A 17,416-nucleotide genomic window follows, 5' to 3' on the forward strand; every position below is an offset into this window, starting at 1 on the left:
AAATACAACAAAAAATACGTCCAAATCTGTAAAAAATTTAAAAGAAGAAGAAGAAAGAATTAAAGACAGCGTGTTAACAAAAAAATCGTCATACTCAGTTTAGCTGATGGTACTTATACTGTGTAATGGAGTGATCTAGGCCAGTGTTTTAACTTAATTCCTATCACCACCCCCATTTTATCACATCCCCTCTCCAGCGACCTTCTTATAATTTCTGGTTTGTAATAAGCTCGTGTGGGATTTTTAATACGCCTATTGCGGAAATTTCACTATATCCATCTATTTCTATAATAGTAGAATCCATTTCTTGTATATGGTACATACAGTAACTTCCCTAAAAGCGAATGGATTAAAACCAAATTTGATAAGTTCATTCATATTACAAATGCCGAATCCGATTTGTCATACTGTTTCATAATGGAGGCCATTTGAAAATTTTAAAAATTCATAACTCACTTAATTTTGGGTTATATGTTAAAAAAATAAAGTAATTTTTAATTTTGATTTTAAAGCTTGACAGTTTTTAAGAAAGTTAATGAGTATTTTGAATTACTTGATAATGTGCGTCACGAAGATTGAACCGGACATTACCACACTTGTGAAATCACACCATGCTCAGGTAACTCATTAGCTTTCAATTTTAATTGTATTTGCAGGTTTTGTTAAAATTGAAGGATAAGGGGAAAAAAGAAGGAATGTCACAAAACTGCATTTTCGAGAAAACTGCGATTTAATATAGAAAACCGCGTAAGAAGAATAGGGTTAGTTACATCTTTTGCTCATTTTTACATGGACATTTTTACATCTACGTATACATGGCATATACAGTCAAATAGTACCAAGAGTCACCAACAGATAGAACAAAGCACCAGAAAAAGCACATACATGGACATTCCCTGTTTTTTCCCCTTACCCTTCAATTGTGTTTTTCTGGTATTTCAATATGCAGTTCTCATTAGTTCCATATCGTACCTCTTTCATTTAAACTGATTTTTAAACAACTCTGCGCCTGTTGAAAATGTTTAGTAGACCTATTTTTTGTTGTTAACAGTAAGTATAAAAATAAAAATATGCCTAACAGAACAAAAGTCAAAATAATATTTTAAAATATTTGCGGTATTAGATTCTAATTACATTTTTATCTTCCGCTTATTTTCGCGACTTCTTTGAAACCCTCTCGCGACCCCCAGGTTGAGAAACCATGGTCTAGGCTGATGACCGATTGGGCATTGGAGACCCTATGAAGTGTTTGGCCGATTTTTAACTGTTTCCGAATTTTGTGTTCATGTCCCTGTTCTAGTATTCAATAAATAGAAAAATAGCTGTGGTTACTTAGAACACTATAAGAGATAAATGGAATCAAGTCGTGGAGATAGATGGAATGGAATGGATAAGGGAATCAAGCTGTTAAGAAAAGATACATAACGATTCTACGTTACGCTTAACTACACGGAAAAGTTAAAACACTATTGTGAGAATTATTTACAATATCTGAACATGAATCTTTTAAGAAGCCTCATCACTGCGAAATTTAAGTACCGCTAATTTTACAGTAATTATACGATATCTTCAAATAGATAAAAGATAATCGAGAAGTGGAACAAGACATCCCTAGACAATGTTATTTTGCGTGAGATACCGTTATCACGACTCATTTATCTGCTTTCGATTTCCAGCCATTTAGAAAATCGGCATTTATTTTCGCGTTTCTAAATAACTGCAAACGGAAAGCTACTAGGTGACTCGTGATAACGGTACACCATGCAAAATAATATCGTCTAGGGAGGTCTTGATCCACTTTTCGATATATCTTCTATCTATTTTGTGATATCACATAATTACTGTAAAATTAGCGGTATTTTAATTTCGCAGTGATAGGGACTCTTAAGCTTCAGATAGAGATCTTATAGATGAATATGGCAAAAAATGACTAAAAGTAAAACTAAATACCTTGTGCACTCAACACCCCAAATGTCCCATTTGGAACAAATTTAAAAGAGAAAAAAATGGGGTGAGCGTTCTCGTTTTGCAGTTGAGGGGTCCATGATTCGAAGCCGATGATCGAAGCTCGAAGCCGACTGCAGTTTTAAAAATGAAGTGAAATCAAATATTTTAGTTTAACGTACAGTTAGGCTAAGGGAGATGGTGGTTAAAGTAAGTGAATAATGATGAAATAATTGATAGAATGAGAATGTTGAAGGAAAGTGGAATATCTCGAGTAAACCCGTGGACATCATGTTGTACACTACAAATTAATTTGGTCAGGATCGAACCAAGAACTCCACGTACCAGAGGTAAGCACTCTATCATTGAACCACTGTTCCCCTGACTGAAACTTTAAGGATATTTCTTCAGTCCCACTTCGAAAATGGCATCCTGCAATAACACCCTGGTCGATTTCATTCCACATCCTTTCCCATTATTTTATTGTGTTATCGCTGTTAGTTAGTCCAGTCTAGATTGATTTCATGACAATAAGTTTGAGTTTAAAAAAATCGTGTAATCACGAAATACTGTGTGGTGTTATGTTTAAGAAATGTTCTTTCTCTCTCATTCACTATGAGGCGAATGATGGCTGTAATTTCGTTGCAGTCGTTTGCCAACCTCCGTCCAACGGGTGTCTTGGACTCCAAAACCAGGGATCTTCTCCGAAGGCCTCGTTGTGGGCTCCCAGATATTGCCACCAATGAATACAGGAGCAAAAGGTACACGCTACAGGGGCAGAAATGGCATACCACAAACCTAACATGGAGGTAAGTCATTCATTGTTCTCTAAATATATTAATCAATGTAGTTTTCCTTGTATTAAATTTGTAGCATTGTTTCAGAATGACCAGATTTCTAATATTACAGATTCTCTTATGAAATTTGACTCCTTGAACCATTTGCGCAGCAAAATTAGTGTTTTGGGAGGAGTTTACAAGGATTCGAATTTTAAAAACCACAACACAGCGCCAATAACTCACTGGATCTATAGCACATTTCACAACTGACCATTGAAACCAGACATCATCTACACACATTTAAGCAGACATTGTTCAATGAATCAAATGACAGTAGAATAGTGCCCTTTTCTCACGAACATTGGAGAAAAGTGCAGATTTCTCACGAGAATTGGTATAATTTCGCCTTATTTCTTACGAAAATTGATACAAATTTCCCTTATTTTCACGAGAATTGGAGAAAAGTGCAAATTTCTCACGAGAATTGATACAAATTTCATTCATTCTCACAACGAGTGGTCAACAGTGCAAAATTCTCACGAAAACTAGTACAAATTTCCTTCATTCTCACAAAAAATTGAACAACAGTGTAAATTTCTCACGAAAATGGATGCAAATTTCCTCTTGAGTGTTTTATCATATATTTTAATACAATTTTATATTAATTTATACAATTTATGCTGATTACTTACTGTTTTTCCCCAATCCTTTAAGAAACGTGTTTCTTCCTTCCTTATTCATCCCTCAAGTGCCCAGAAATAACTGAAGAAGCTTCAAAACATGTCCACGCAGGACTTTTTGTTAATCTTGAACGCAGTTGGTCTTGGTATTCAAGAAACTAATTCTAAAGAAAGAAGGCACCTATAATAAAAGAATGGGATGTCGTAAGCTGTCGTAAGTAAAGGAGAAAAGCAGAAAACAAAAGGATAAGTAGTAGGGATATTCCGATATGTAACCTTCGTGTGAGGTCTTTGTTCATTGGATTGCCGACAAACACCATTGTAATCGTAGCAGATGCTTCTTTTGGAGGTGTCTCGTAATTCCATCATTGTGTCAATTAAGGAAGTAAGAAAATTGTCAATTTAATGTGACATATGGATGTTGCACAATACTTGAACCGTAGGAGGTGAGAAAGACACGTCAAATAAGTTAGTTTCATGTATTTAGAAACATGGGAAACTCTGGATAAAGCATAGCTATATGTTAGGTAAGAATGGTGTAGGAGGGAGGGAGCCCTTTGACGGAATAACGAACGTAACATAGACACCTGGGTGTATGTGTGTGTTCCAGGGTTTTTGGAGGTGGAGGGAGCGAACTGTGTTTTGGACATTGCTTAATGGGAGAGTGTGACTTCTACTGCATGGAAACTGAAAAATATGTGAAAAAAAAGAAAGAAATAGGAATCATTATTCTAATGACAGAGAATTTAAGAATGAGATAGGTACGTGTCGCTTTTTAAAAGTTAATGTATTGCTTCCCCATACGGAAAGACCACACATAAGATGGAGGGGTGAAGTGTGTTTTTTGTTTTGTGAGCAAAGGATCACTTTAAACGGGTGTTTGAGTTCTTACGCATTTTGTTAAGACCTTGCCACATACGTAGAGGGGGAAAAAAAGAGTGAGCGTTCCTACCTGACTTGCAAAGAGGAAAAAAAACTGAATGAATGTGTACGCAAGACAACTTTCACTATTGTGCTTTTGGAAGAAGTTTTGAAGGAAGATTTCTGTAGGTATTTCCGCATAAATGATTTTATCCTTTTAAAAACTAGAGTAATGAATTAATTATTTATGAATATTAATGAAATGATAATGAATATTAATGAGATGCTAAAGAAAAGGATTACAAAGAATGGATTTTACTGTTTTTCGTATATTTAGAGGCATTTTGCGGATATATGTAATATACAGCACTGCGTATTGTACATAAATGTATGAGATAATGTGGAAGGAAATGCGCGCAACTCTAAGAAACATATTTTATGTAATGATATTGTATTTTCAGTAGCTGATATGGGATTTTAGCATAGAATATCATCTTTTGGATACTGTATTGATCTAATGGGGTACGAAGCTTAGATGAATGACAAATTGCATGTATATATGAATAGTTTGTAAGGGGGTACATCTATGTGTAGGTGATATGGGATTTTATCATAGAATATCATCTTTTGGATACTGCAAGGGTCTAATGGAGTACGAAGCTTAGACGAATAAGAAATTGCATGTATATATGAATAGTTTGTAAGGGGGGTACATGTATGTAGCTGATATGTGATTTTATTATAGAATATCATCTTTTGGATACTGCAAGGGTCTAATGGTGTACGAAGCTTAGACGAATGACAAATTGCATGTATTTGTGATTAGTTTGTAAGGGGGGTACATCTATGTGTAGGTGATATTGGATTTTAGCATAGAATATCATCTTTTGGATACTGTAAGGGTCTAATGGAGTACGAAGCTTAGACGAATGACAAATTGCATGTATATATGATTAGTTTGTAAGGGGGGTACATCTATGTGTAGGTGATATGTGATTTTAGCATAGAATATTATGTTTTGGATACTGTAAGGGTCTAATGGTGTACGAAGCTTAAACAAATGACAAATTGCATGTATATATGATTAGTTTGTAAGTGGGTAGATGTATGTATGTATGTATGTATATTGGTTTGATATCGGACAGGAATATATGTATCATATTGTAGACATATTATCTTTCGTTTGCATGTAAGTGTTTCAAGCATGTGTTGTTGGTTGCGTAGTTTTAGGGGCTATACTAGGATGGATGCAAACACCTGAAATGTTTCTATTGTAGCCTTATTTATTGTATTGTAGAGCTGTATATGTTGTTGTGATGATACGCTATGTGAATGCAAACACAAGAACTGATTCCTTATGTATATAGATTACCTTGAATACCATGTTAGAATGTATATATTGTGATTTTTACATACGTAGATGCTTGCCAAAGATGTTCTAGGGGGTATTTCAAGCACAAAGGATATCACTGTGTTATAACCCATTTACATATAGATATCTTTTCACTACAGTATTCTAATCCTTTACTTACTTCTAAGATGCTTGTTCATCGTATAGTAGACATTATGACAACAATATGGTTTCGAACTTACGATCATTTATTGTAAGAACATAAAATACGTATAAATAACCTTATATGAAGCATAGGTATTGTTCCTTTATCTTATATAGAATACAGATACTTCGTATTATATGAATATTTGTTTGGAGAAATAAAACATATTATTATAAATTGTAACGCTTTATTGTATTTATATACTCTACAATATTCTATTTTGCAATATTGGCATATTGATATACATATATAGATATATTTAAATGAGATATTTACTATACTTAGAATATTTTTAATAACTTATTGACATATTTACATTATATATACGTACAAGTACCAACAGATAGGAAAACTTATGAACATATTTGATGATATTATGACCATGTTATGACATTATAGTACCTTTAGACAGTCTACTATTTACATATACACAGAATACCAATCATTTCACGCACTTAATACTTTGATAACCATATGGCAATGTTCTATAGTCAGTAATACTGTTATGATTTAATCGTCGTCTTTTATTTTGAACTTTTTGATGTGTTTTAGTTTCAGACTTGGATACAATGACAAACCCAGGCTTACGAACAATTCTTCCTGGATTGTGTAACTGTTTTTTGTCAGCTTTATCTTGAACTAGTTGATAAAAATGATCAAAGTTAATTTCTTGTCGTGTACGATGATTTAAAGTAATTCCTCTAATTTTAAATACATAATCTACTTTCCCTGTTTGAACTTCTTTCATCCTATAGGCATAATTTTTTGGCCCTAAGCCTATAAAGGCATCAATTTCCCAGCCATCAGGAACTTCATTAGTTAACTCACCTAAATAGGAACCCAAAGAAAGTGGAGGCTTTTCATTACGTTGCTGCACAAACATAATACTATCAGTGTCGCAGTACAATACACGCTCAGGATGTATAGCTGTTAGTAACTCGTAAAGTTTTAGACGTGCCCAAGAGGTGATGAAGGCTGCAAGGACAACATTGGAAAATTTCCATGGCTTGTTTTTGTTTTCAATGTTTTTATATGATACAATGAGATGGCGCTCTCCAATAGGCAATACAGTTTGTACCTCATATTGTGGTGCCCATAGATAACTTAAAAATTTTTCTGGTGTATCTACAATTACAGATTGAGATAAATCTGTTCTTTGTCCCCATTTTCCATACAAGGAATTGAGAAATATTTTGGAAATATATCTTAGACCAGGATTTGATTCAATGTTATTTTCCGTTAACTGAATGCATTCATGTTCATAATAGTCTGCAATATATTTTTCTTGATCTTGTTTAGTTTTGCACCAGCTAGGAAATCCTGAAGACTCCTGCTTCATTTTTAAGAAGGAATTGACATAATCTTTAAACAGATTATTTTGTGAATCGGATAATTTGAATTCCCAAATCTCGATAATTTGTAGAATTTTGTATCCGAGATTTAAAGCCATATGAAGTTCAGGAGTACAGTATGTACCAGTAAGGACACGCTCGGCATCATTATGGATGCAATTGTTCTCACTTTGTTCCATACACGTACGGCATAACCCAAACAAAAGGCGATCATTACATGTATATGGTAAAATTGGAAAATATAAGTCTTTGGGAGGCAAGATACTACATTTCACTAATCCATGAATACTTTGCACTTGTGGAAAGTCAGGCCCCTTGTATATTATAGGTTTTCCTATAGGCAATGGCTTACGTGCCATCACCCAGGGGTAAAGACTGGTAACATCATAATATGACACAGACTCTTCACTGGTACACTCATATAAGGCATTAAAACATTCTGTACGTCCCCCATGAAAACTATCTTTAGGTACCAGATGGTCGACAAGATCATGACACTGTGTTTGAATAAACTGTTGTAATTTTTTATCATTTTTTACCATATGATCCCATTCACATTCCCACATTTCAATGACATTAAGATTTAATTTTTTAAGAAATGCTATTTTTGTGGTGGTGTTTTCATACCGATCTTGTAGCGATGTACCTTGTTTAGAGGATGAATCTAGCGACACATGTCGTAGTGTAGGATAACAGTTTAAACATCCGTGATAGTAACATCCATGAAATTCGTAAACTGTATTTGTTTTACTTTCAAATCCATCAACCTTATACCTCCCAAATCGTTTTTCCAAGCCATTTCCAGAATGAAGAATTTTATTACCAGTAGTACGTTCTAAGTATCGCAGCCAGTACATTGCCTTCAGACTTTGACGATCACGATGGTCAAACCCATAGGGTGGAATAATTGGAATAATTTCTTTGGGTAAATATAAGGTACGATATGTTAGTATTGCCAAACTAGCAATAGTTGACGCGACGATAAAACATTGGATACCATTTGTTTTGTCTTCAATTAAGTTTGAAAATTTAATGACAGCCTCTGCTAAAATTTTAACATCATTCCGACAATATTCAATCATTTCCTTTTGGAGATTATATTCCTCATTACTTGCAGCACGTTCTTTGTGCCATATAATAAGTTGTTCTCGATCTTCAGTGCTCCTTGAATCAGGATCAAAATATTTTAGATCAGGAATTTTGCCTATATAATTCTGGTTTTCTAATGTATTAAACAAGTACGGAAAATCTCCCTTTCGTAAATTTGCAGAAAGACCTAACGTCTTAGGTAATTTAGATAATTTAACTCCCATATACAGATATGTGTCACGGAAGTAAATCTTTTGTCCTAAACGCATTTCAATAATTTTTTGCCCTGACATTATTACTTCAGGTGTAAAATGATGGTTTATGATCAAAGTTTTAGCACAGAATTGCATATCATAATTACTGCCATTATGGGAAAGCACAATGATTTTTTTAAACATTGGTCGAGTTATTAATACATGATTAACAAATTCTTCAATGTTGTTGAAATCAAACGAACGGAACCCATTTTTATCACCGCATACAAAACATGTATCATCAAGGTTCATGTCCTTACACTTGTAACAAGCATGAATACAATTTACAAAATTTACATGATGTTCTTGTTCTCCCTGTTCATTTTTAGGAAGTAACATTGTTTCTACATCAAAGATAATGTACAAAAAGGTATCTACATGTTGCATCATAGCCGTTTGAACAAAACAAATATGGTCATCACTTACATATGTGTAACATGTTTTACAATAACGTTCACCACATTCATGTTCAGACTTGCGTGAACGCATGTCAATTATAGTACCACAAAGGACACAAATTTTCTTTGTTTCGCATAAACTTTTTCCGCAAACATTTATCGCTTTATGATTAGCAAAACATTCTTCTGAAGAAAACAGTCTATGACAATCAAAGCATTCAACTTTAATATTATTATCATTATTAGAAACATTATGATACTTTTCGCACATTGGACATTTGAAGTTACACTTATGATTTTGTGTATGATGATAACCCTTCAAACAATACTGACAATATTTCCGTTTGTTTAATAGTGTTGTAATGTTGGTAATTAATTCGTAGTGTCCTTCACTGTACAAAATCAAAATTTTCTTTGATGCATGTATTCCAGGATAAATTACATTATAGTTTCGAGTTAATCCGTTCTTTTCGTAAACAACAATTTGATAATGAGGCGCTAGCTTATTTTGAAACTTTTTTACATCATTAATAGTACATCCATCATGGATTTCAATGTCAACTTTAGCACTGACACACAAATCCTTTGCTTGTTTCATCAATCGTTCAGAATGATTTTTCAATTCATATACGTAGTTATAACGATGATCAGCCCTACCCATTCCAAGAATAATACTCTTGGGAAGACAATACACATCCTTTTCTACAGGAATAGTACATTGTTCCAGGTGTGTTACAAGATCAACAAATTTTGATGAACCCCTTGTTCGTCCCCTACCTTTACGTGAATCAACAATATGAATTTTGAAATTTACTTTATCACCTAATAAATAATTTTCATTACTATTTAAAACATTTTCAATTTTACGAAATAGAATGTCAGAGCTTAAATCCGACTTTTGACGCCACGAAATGTATATTGGTTTATTAATGGTAGAAGCAGAACTTTCTATTGTTATACCAACATACATATCATCATCGGCATCATTTAAAACGTGATCCTTTACAAATTTAAATAACAACTGAATATATTTTTCAGGATCATCTATTCCGCTAGTTTGCATACGTTCAATTGTAACTTCCTTTCCTGTAAGTCCAAAATAACTATATTGTTTGATTCTACTATTAACAATACGAAAATATTCATTTGTTTTACCACTCCCATACATGGTAGGCTGTGATACAGTATTAGTATTAGAACTTGGAAAGTTTATAAAATTTTCCATGAAAACGCTAAAATCATTTGTAGTTAAACTATTAGCTTTTCCTTCAGACACAAGTTCCATAAACTTTTCACGTGCTAAATTCTTTATATTATCTTGACGAAAGAAGCCTACATGATATAAATCAATAATATCTTTTGCAGACTTACATTTTTTCAAAACAACATGAGGATCACAACCAAAATGCATAAACAACGCCTGCAATAACTTGGAATAAGCTTCATTGCTTACCCTTGCACCCGTAGCATGACATTGTGTTATCACTTCCCATGTAAATAAAACTTCGTTTGGATTTTCATATCCACGTGCTTGTTGTGCTGACAACATGGTACAGATGACAGACTGTCCTTCCATTGTATGATTAACACACTAAATATGTAATTGCAATTTGAATTATTTTGTCTTATACAGTAAATATTTTATACAATGATGTACACAGAACTTTGATATTTGTTTTCACAGTTTTAAATGTCAAGGTTCGTAAGTAGCCTTTTATGATATGATTTACAATATGTTGACCAAAGATACACTTTTTAAGAATTTTTACACTTACCAGTAAATATAATAATAAAACTTTCCCGAACTTGTTTCAGTTCACAACAAATTTAGTTGTAAGTTTACCGACACTACACTTGAAAGCTTGGCGGGAATTGCACTAACACTTGCCGTTAACTACAATCATAAAACTTCCCGTAACTTTTTTCAGTTTAGTATCGATGCACTACCACTTGTCACTCACTAACTATATTTTAGTTCACCGAAGATATATTTTTAAGTTTATCGGTTAATCCTTTAGCACTTTCCGATAATTGTAATTTACAAAGCACTGTAATAAAATTGATTTAGACTAATTACAGCACTCAAAGTACAAACAGGAAGTGTGTTTACTTTTTATTGATTGCTTATTATCAACACTAATAAATGGAAATTCCAAGAACTCCACACGAAGATTTCCGAAGATTGCCGAAGGTTCCCGAAGTTTTCCGAATATTGCCGAACCTAACCGAAGATGAACATAAGAGTTTATCCACAATTTCTGTACATGTTGGTTAATGTAGCACACGAATAGTTCCGAAAATTGCCGAACTTAACCGAAGATGTACACGTTTAGTAAATGTAAATTGGAAAAGACTTGTAACTTTAAGATATATTTCAAAGTTTATTATTATTAGATGTAACTTTATAACAAAATTGGTATTTTAAAATAAATGATTTAACAACAAAAAGTATACCAATGATTGGTTTTACTTTAACAGTAGTAATTCTATAGTGCGCGGCGCGGCTTGTTGCGCTGGATTTATACTTTCAAAATTTAATCTCGTACCCAAACGCATTTCGTTTTGTAATCTCGTACCCAAAGGCATTTGGTTTGTAATCTCGTACGCAGGTGCTTTAACATATTTTAAATTAGTAATACAGATATTACACAATATGATGTAATTTGTAAATGCACTATTAAAGTTTGCAACACTTGAAATAATTATAACTACTTGTTTGTATGCTTTTCCATTGTGTTATTGGTCTAAAAAATTCCTTTGTTAGTAATGCTAGGAATTTCTTTTGTTTGCTTTGCTACAGGTGTTTAAATTGGTTTAAACTGGTTTAAACTAGTTTATTGTTTTTTGTTATACAATTATTGAGTTCTGCAGGAACTTTGTTGTTAATTTTTTTTATTTGTTTGCTTCATTAGAAGCTCAGAGGAATTACATTTCGAAAATATTAAAATTATCAAAACATAAACTTGAACATAAGAAAGTTATTTTTAACACATCACAAGACGATTAAACTTAAAATTTATTACATGAAACTTTTGATTGTTAAATGGACAAGTAAAATTTAAGTCAGTGTTGCAATTGAATACACAAACTAAAAGTAAAAGAACAAGTTACCAAAAGTAAAGTGTAGAAACATAACTTAAAACACAATGTTGCAATCTAAATTGCAAAAAAAAATTAAAAATACAACTTACAAACAAAATGTACAAACCGAAAATAAAAAGTGCAGAAACAAAATTTTAAAAAACAATGTTGCAATCTAACATACAAAACGGAAAATAAAAAAATATAAAAGCAAAACTTAAAACACAATGTTGCAATTAAAAATGCAAAGCTAAAAAATACAGAACCAAAACTTAAAACAGTGTTGCAATCAAAAATACAAGAGCAAAAGTTTAAAATACAATGTTGGAATCCAAATTGCAAAGAAAAAATTAAAAGTACAAGTTTAAAAATTGAAACATTCAAAGCTAAAAATACAGAATTAAAATACAATGTTGCAATCCAAATTGCAAAAGAATATTAAAAGTACAACTTTAAAACACAATGATACATTTTCAAATTCAAAACAAAATAAAAATTACAAGTGAAGAATTAAAAAATGCAAACTGAAAACTAAAAATGCACAATCAAAATACAATGTTACAATCTAAAATACAAAAGGAAATTAAAAGTACAACATTAAAACACAATGTTACATTACAAATTCAAAACAAAATAAAAATTACAAGTTAAGAAATAAAAATGCAAACTGAAAACTAAAAATGCAGAAGCATAAAATTTTAAAGAACACAATGTTGCAATCTAAAATACAAAAGGAAATTAAAAGTACAACATTAAAACACAATGTTACATTACAAAATCCAAAACAACATTAAATTTACAAGTTAAGAAATAGAATTAGAAACTAAAATAAAAAATACCAAAAGAAAATTCAAAACAATGTTGCAATGCAAATTGCAAAGAAAAAATAAAAAATACAAACATGAAACATACAAACATTACCTAGTAGTATACGGATCTGTACTTTTACCGTCATTATTTTAATGACATGAGTTTGCAACACATTTTGGGGAAATAAGTATAGTATACGGATCTGTACTTTTACCGTCATTATTTTAATGACATGAGTTTGCAACACATTTTGGGGAAATAAGGTCCGTATACTACTAGGTAATGTTTGTATGTTTCATGTTTGTATTTTTTATTTTTTCTTTGCAATTTGGATTGCAACATTGTTTTGAATTTTCTTTTGGTATTTTTTATTTTAGTTTCTAATTCTATTTCTTAACTTGTAAATTTAATGTTGTTTTGGATTTTGTAATGTAACATTGTGTTTTAATGTTGTACTTTTAATTTCCTTTTGTATTTTAGATTGCAACATTGTGTTCTTTAAAATTTTATGCTTCTGCATTTTTAGTTTTCAGTTTGCATTTTTATTTCTTAACTTGTAATTTTTATTTTGTTTTGAATTTGTAATGTAACATTGTGTTTTAATGTTGTACTTTTAATTTCCTTTTGTATTTTAGATTGTAACATTGTATTTTGATTGTGCATTTTTAGTTTTCAGTTTGCATTTTTTAATTCTTCACTTGTAATTTTTATTTTGTTTTGAATTTGAAAATGTATCATTGTGTTTTAAAGTTGTACTTTTAATATTCTTTTGCAATTTGGATTGCAACATTGTATTTTAATTCTGTATTTTTAGCTTTGAATGTTTCAATTTTTAAACTTGTACTTTTAATTTTTTCTTTGCAATTTGGATTCCAACATTGTATTTTAAACTTTTGCTCTTGTATTTTTGATTGCAACACTGTTTTAAGTTTTGGTTCTGTATTTTTTAGCTTTGCATTTTTAATTGCAACATTGTGTTTTAAGTTTTGCTTTTATATTTTTTTATTTTCCGTTTTGTATGTTAGATTGCAACATTGTTTTTTAAAATTTTGTTTCTGCACTTTTTATTTTCGGTTTGTACATTTTGTTTGTAAGTTGTATTTTTAATTTTTTTTTGCAATTTAGATTGCAACATTGTGTTTTAAGTTATGTTTCTACACTTTACTTTTGGTAACTTGTTCTTTTACTTTTAGTTTGTGTATTCAATTGCAACACTGACTTAAATTTTACTTGTCCATTTAACAATCAAAAGTTTCATGTAATAAATTTTAAGTTTAATCGTCTTGTGATGTGTTAAAAATAACTTTCTTATGTTCAAGTTTATGTTTTGATAATTTTAATATTTTCGAAATGTAATTCCTCTGAGCTTCTAATGAAGCAAACAAATAAAAAAAATTAACAACAAAGTTCCTGCAGAACTCAATAATTGTATAACAAAAAACAATAAACTAGTTTAAACCAGTTTAAACCAATTTAAACACCTGTAGCAAAGCAAACAAAAGAAATTCCTAGCATTACTAACAAAGGAATTTTTTAGACCAATAACACAATGGAAAAGCATACAAACAAGTAGTTATAATTATTTCAAGTGTTGCAAACTTTAATAGTGCATTTACAAATTACATCATATTGTGTAATATCTGTATTACTAATTTAAAATATGTTAAAGCACCTGCGTACGAGATTACAAACCAAATGCCTTTGGGTACGAGATTACAAAACGAAATGCGTTTGGGTACGAGATTAAATTTTGAAAGTATAAATCCAGCGCAACAAGCCGCGCCGCGCACTATAGAATTACTACTGTTAAAGTAAAACCAATCATTGGTATACTCTTTGTTGTTAAATCATTTATTTTAAAATACCAATTTTGTTATAAAGTTACATCTAATAATAATAAACTTTGAAATATATCTTAAAGTTACAAGTCTTTTCCAATTTACATTTACTAAACGTGTACATCTTCGGTTAAGTTCGGCAATTTTCGGAACTATTCGTGTGCTACATTAACCAACATGTACAGAAATTGTGGATAAACTCTTATGTTCATCTTCGGTTAGGTTCGGCAATATTCGGAAAACTTCGGGAACCTTCGGCAATCTTCGGAAATCTTCGTGTGGAGTTCTTGGAATTTCCATTTATTAGTGTTGATAATAAGCAATCAATAAAAAGTAAACACACTTCCTGTTTGTACTTTGAGTGCTGTAATTAGTCTAAATCAATTTTATTACAGTGCTTTGTAAATTACAATTATCGGAAAGTGCTAAAGGATTAACCGATAAACTTAAAAATATATCTTCGGTGAACTAAAATATAGTTAGTGAGTGACAAGTGGTAGTGCATCGATACTAAACTGAAAAAAGTTACGGGAAGTTTTATGATTGTAGTTAACGGCAAGTGTTAGTGCAATTCCCGCCAAGCTTTCAAGTGTAGTGTCGGTAAACTTACAACTAAATTTGTTGTGAACTGAAACAAGTTCGGGAAAGTTTTATTATTATATTTACTGGTAAGTGTAAAAATTCTTAAAAAGTGTATCTTTGGTCAACATATTGTAAATCATATCATAAAAGGCTACTTACGAACCTTGACATTTAAAACTGTGAAAACAAATATCAAAGTTCTGTGTACATCATTGTATAAAATATTTACTGTATAAGACAAAATAATTCAAATTGCAATTACATATTTAGTGTGTTAATCATACAATGGAAGGACAGTCTGTCATCTGTACCATGTTGTCAGCACAACAAGCACGTGGATATGAAAATCCAAACGAAGTTTTATTTACATGGGAAGTGATAACACAATGTCATGCTACGGGTGCAAGGGTAAGCAATGAAGCTTATTCCAAGTTATTGCAGGCGTTGTTTATGCATTTTGGTTGTGATCCTCATGTTGTTTTGAAAAAATGTAAGTCTGCAAAAGATATTATTGATTTATATCATGTAGGCTTCTTTCGTCAAGATAATATAAAGAATTTAGCACGTGAAAAGTTTATGGAACTTGTGTCTGAAGGAAAAGCTAATAGTTTAACTACAAATGATTTTAGCGTTTTCATGGAAAATTTTATAAACTTTCCAAGTTCTAATACTAATACTGTATCACAGCCTACCATGTATGGGAGTGGTAAAACAAATGAATATTTTCGTATTGTTAATAGTAGAATCAAACAATATAGTTATTTTGGACTTACAGGAAAGGAAGTTACAATTGAACGTATGCAAACTAGCGGAATAGATGATCCTGAAAAATATATTCAGTTGTTATTTAAATTTGTAAAGGATCACGTTTTAAATGATGCCGATGATGATATGTATGTTGGTATAACAATAGAAAGTTCTGCTTCTACCATTAATAAACCAATATACATTTCGTGGCGTCAAAAGTCGGATTTAAGCTCTGACATTCTATTTCGTAAAATTGAAAATGTTTTAAATAGTAATGAAAATTATTTATTAGGTGATAAAGTAAATTTCAAAATTCATATTGTTGATTCACGTAAAGGTAGGGGACGAACAAGGGGTTCATCAAAATTTGTTGATCTTGTAACACACCTGGAACAATGTACTATTCCTGTAGAAAAGGATGTGTATTGTCTTCCCAAGAGTATTATTCTTGGAATGGGTAGGGCTGATCATCGTTATAACTACGTATATGAATTGAAAAATCATTCTGAACGATTGATGAAACAAGCAAAGGATTTGTGTGTCAGTGCTAAAGTTGACATTGAAATCCATGATGGATGTACTATTAATGATGTAAAAAAGTTTCAAAATAAGCTAGCGCCTCATTATCAAATTGTTGTTTACGAAAAGAACGGATTAACTCGAAACTATAATGTAATTTATCCTGGAATACATGCATCAAAGAAAATTTTGATTTTGTACAGTGAAGGACACTACGAATTAATTACCAACATTACAACACTATTAAACAAACGGAAATATTGTCAGTATTGTTTGAAGGGTTATCATCATACACAAAATCATAAGTGTAACTTCAAATGTCCAATGTGCGAAAAGTATCATAATGTTTCTAATAATGATAATAATATTAAAGTTGAATGCTTTGATTGTCATAGACTGTTTTCTTCAGAAGAATGTTTTGCTAATCATAAAGCGATAAATGTTTGCGGAAAAAGTTTATGCGAAACAAAGAAAATTTGTGTCCTTTGTGGTACTATAATTGACATGCGTTCACGCAAGTCTGAACATGAATGTGGTGAACGTTATTGTAAAACATGTTACACATATGTAAGTGATGACCATATTTGTTTTGTTCAAACGGCTATGATGCAACATGTAGATACCTTTTTGTACATTATCTTTGATGTAGAAACAATGTTACTTCCTAAAAATGAACAGGGAGAACAAGAACATCATGTAAATTTTGTAAATTGTATTCATGCTTGTTACAAGTGTAAGGACATGAACCTTGATGATACATGTTTTGTATGCGGTGATAAAAATGGGTTCCGTTCGTTTGATTTCAACAACATTGAAGAATTTGTTAATCATGTATTAATAACTCGACCAATGTTTAAAAAAATCATTGTGCTTTCCCATAATGGCAGTAATTATGATATGCAATTCTGTGCTAAAACTTTGATCAT

At 31.4% G+C, this 17,416-nt stretch overlaps 1 protein-coding gene across 2 annotated transcripts in view; it reads left to right on the forward strand.

The window, feature by feature from the left end:
• The window catches only part of LOC145694375 (matrix metalloproteinase-2-like), a 429,459-nt gene that overhangs the window by 228,950 nt on the left and 183,093 nt on the right, over positions 1–17,416 (forward strand). For both annotated transcript variants that reach the window (XM_081770541.1, XM_081770542.1), the window contains exon 3: positions 2,593–2,753. In XM_081770541.1, the coding sequence (XP_081626667.1) occupies positions 2,593–2,753 (161 nt within the window). The remainder of the gene's footprint in view (positions 1–2,592; positions 2,754–17,416) is intronic.

Source organism: Thermobia domestica, chromosome 9 (assembly GCF_964235325.1).
Source record: "Thermobia domestica chromosome 9, izTheDome1.hap1.1, whole genome shotgun sequence".
Lineage (NCBI taxonomy): Eukaryota > Metazoa > Arthropoda > Insecta > Zygentoma > Lepismatidae > Thermobia > Thermobia domestica.